A 1,599-nucleotide genomic window follows, 5' to 3' on the forward strand; every position below is an offset into this window, starting at 1 on the left:
TTGGTTTTGATTATTCCTTTCTGACCGGACTTTTCCTTTAAGTTAACTATTTTGAAAATCCAGATGCTGCAATCATTCAGGTTCCTTTGGAGTGAAATCTCTCTGAGTATTTGCATTGGTTCTCCTGCGGCGTCTAGCAAAAGTAGAATCAAGTTGAATTTTGGCGAAGACACTGTAAATACTCTCACTGGTTATAAATGATGCGTAACTGCAGCTCGGTTTGCAGCATGAGAGTTTTTTACAAACCCTGACTTTTAAAATCATTTCGTTTCCGCTGGCAACCTGCCTTTGACTTCCCAGTCTTTAGTATTTCCGTTTGAAAAGCAGAAAAGAAAAACTGCTCATATTATACAATTAGAAATTAACTTTTCAGTTAATTCTATTTTTTCTTTAAGGATTTGGGTCGAGAAAGTATCCAAAAGTAAGGATCCTAAACCACAATATTTTGCAGTAAAAGCAGCTTTCTTTTATTCCACTAATCCTGATGGATCCGTGGTGTTTTTACAGGCCCATAAAGCTAATCTTTGCATTTCCGTTAAATGTGGGCCTGTTCCCCGGCGTGTTCTGTGTATCCTGGGATCAGTGAGCCCCTGGAGTTCAGCCAACCTGAAAAACGGAGGTGAAACCTTGTTGTCGAGCTGATCATCAAAGCGGATAAGGATTAGGGTCTGTGTTTGTGAACCGACACTTGTTATTTCAGCGGATGACATTACAGAGATAAGGCGGCGTCGGCAGGCTACAGCCGTGTCGCACGCCGATGCGTGTGCAGAGAAAACGCATGACTGACCCTCAGGAATGCATCCAGCGATCCGTTCTCCATGTACTCCGTGATAATCATCACCGGCTTACCTGGAGAGAGACAACAGAGCAGGAGAAAGAGAGGCAGGTGATTATGGATGGAAACATGACAGCAGGTGGGATGCTGAGGGAGCGGCCATCTTTCCATCAATTACAGCTCCTTCACCATCCTGTTTATCAGCACATTCAAAACAAAATGTCTCCCAATGAAACAAACCCCCTCCACAAAACCCATGCTGTCTTGTCTTCATGCAAATATGAAGCAGATTCTATACTTCTGGCCCTCGCTGCCCAGGGGCAGACCTAGATGGGGGGCCAGAGGTGGCCATGGCCACCATTAGCCAATCATTGGCCACCACCTGTGGACACCCCTACCATTCTTTCTCTCTAATACAGATGGTGGCAACAGTAAGACGGAGTATTACGCCAGGATAGAGATTTTTTCTCCTTCTATTTGGAGAATTTGGTCGTAAAATTACGAGAATAAAGTCGCAATGAGAATAACCATAAAATTATGAGAATAAAATTGTAAATTATCAAAATAAAGTCGTAAATTTATGAGAATACAGTCGGAGAATTATGAGACTAAAGTCGTAAATTTATGAGAATAAAGTCGTAAAATTACGAGAATAAAGTCGCAATGAGAATAGCCATAAAATTACGAGAATAAAATTGTAAATTATCAAAATAAAGTCGTAAATTTATGAGAATACAGTCGTAAAATTATGAGAATAAAGTCGTAAAATTACGAGAATAAAGTCGCAATGAGTATAGCCATAAAATTACGAGAATAAAATAGTA

The 1,599-nt window shown here is 40.5% G+C and overlaps 1 protein-coding gene across 1 annotated transcript in view; it reads right to left on the reverse strand.

Moving 5' to 3' along the window:
- epha4 (EPH receptor A4) overlaps positions 1 to 1,599 on the reverse strand; it is an 80,338-nt gene that overhangs the window by 2,841 nt on the left and 75,898 nt on the right. Inside the window, 1 exon segment of the mRNA XM_015390559.1 lies at positions 788 to 849. Coding sequence (XP_015246045.1) covers positions 788 to 849 — 62 coding nt within the window.

The sequence above is a fragment of the Cyprinodon variegatus genome, unplaced genomic scaffold (assembly GCF_000732505.1).
Source record: "Cyprinodon variegatus isolate N-32 unplaced genomic scaffold, C_variegatus-1.0 Scaffold504, whole genome shotgun sequence".
Lineage (NCBI taxonomy): Eukaryota > Metazoa > Chordata > Actinopteri > Cyprinodontiformes > Cyprinodontidae > Cyprinodon > Cyprinodon variegatus.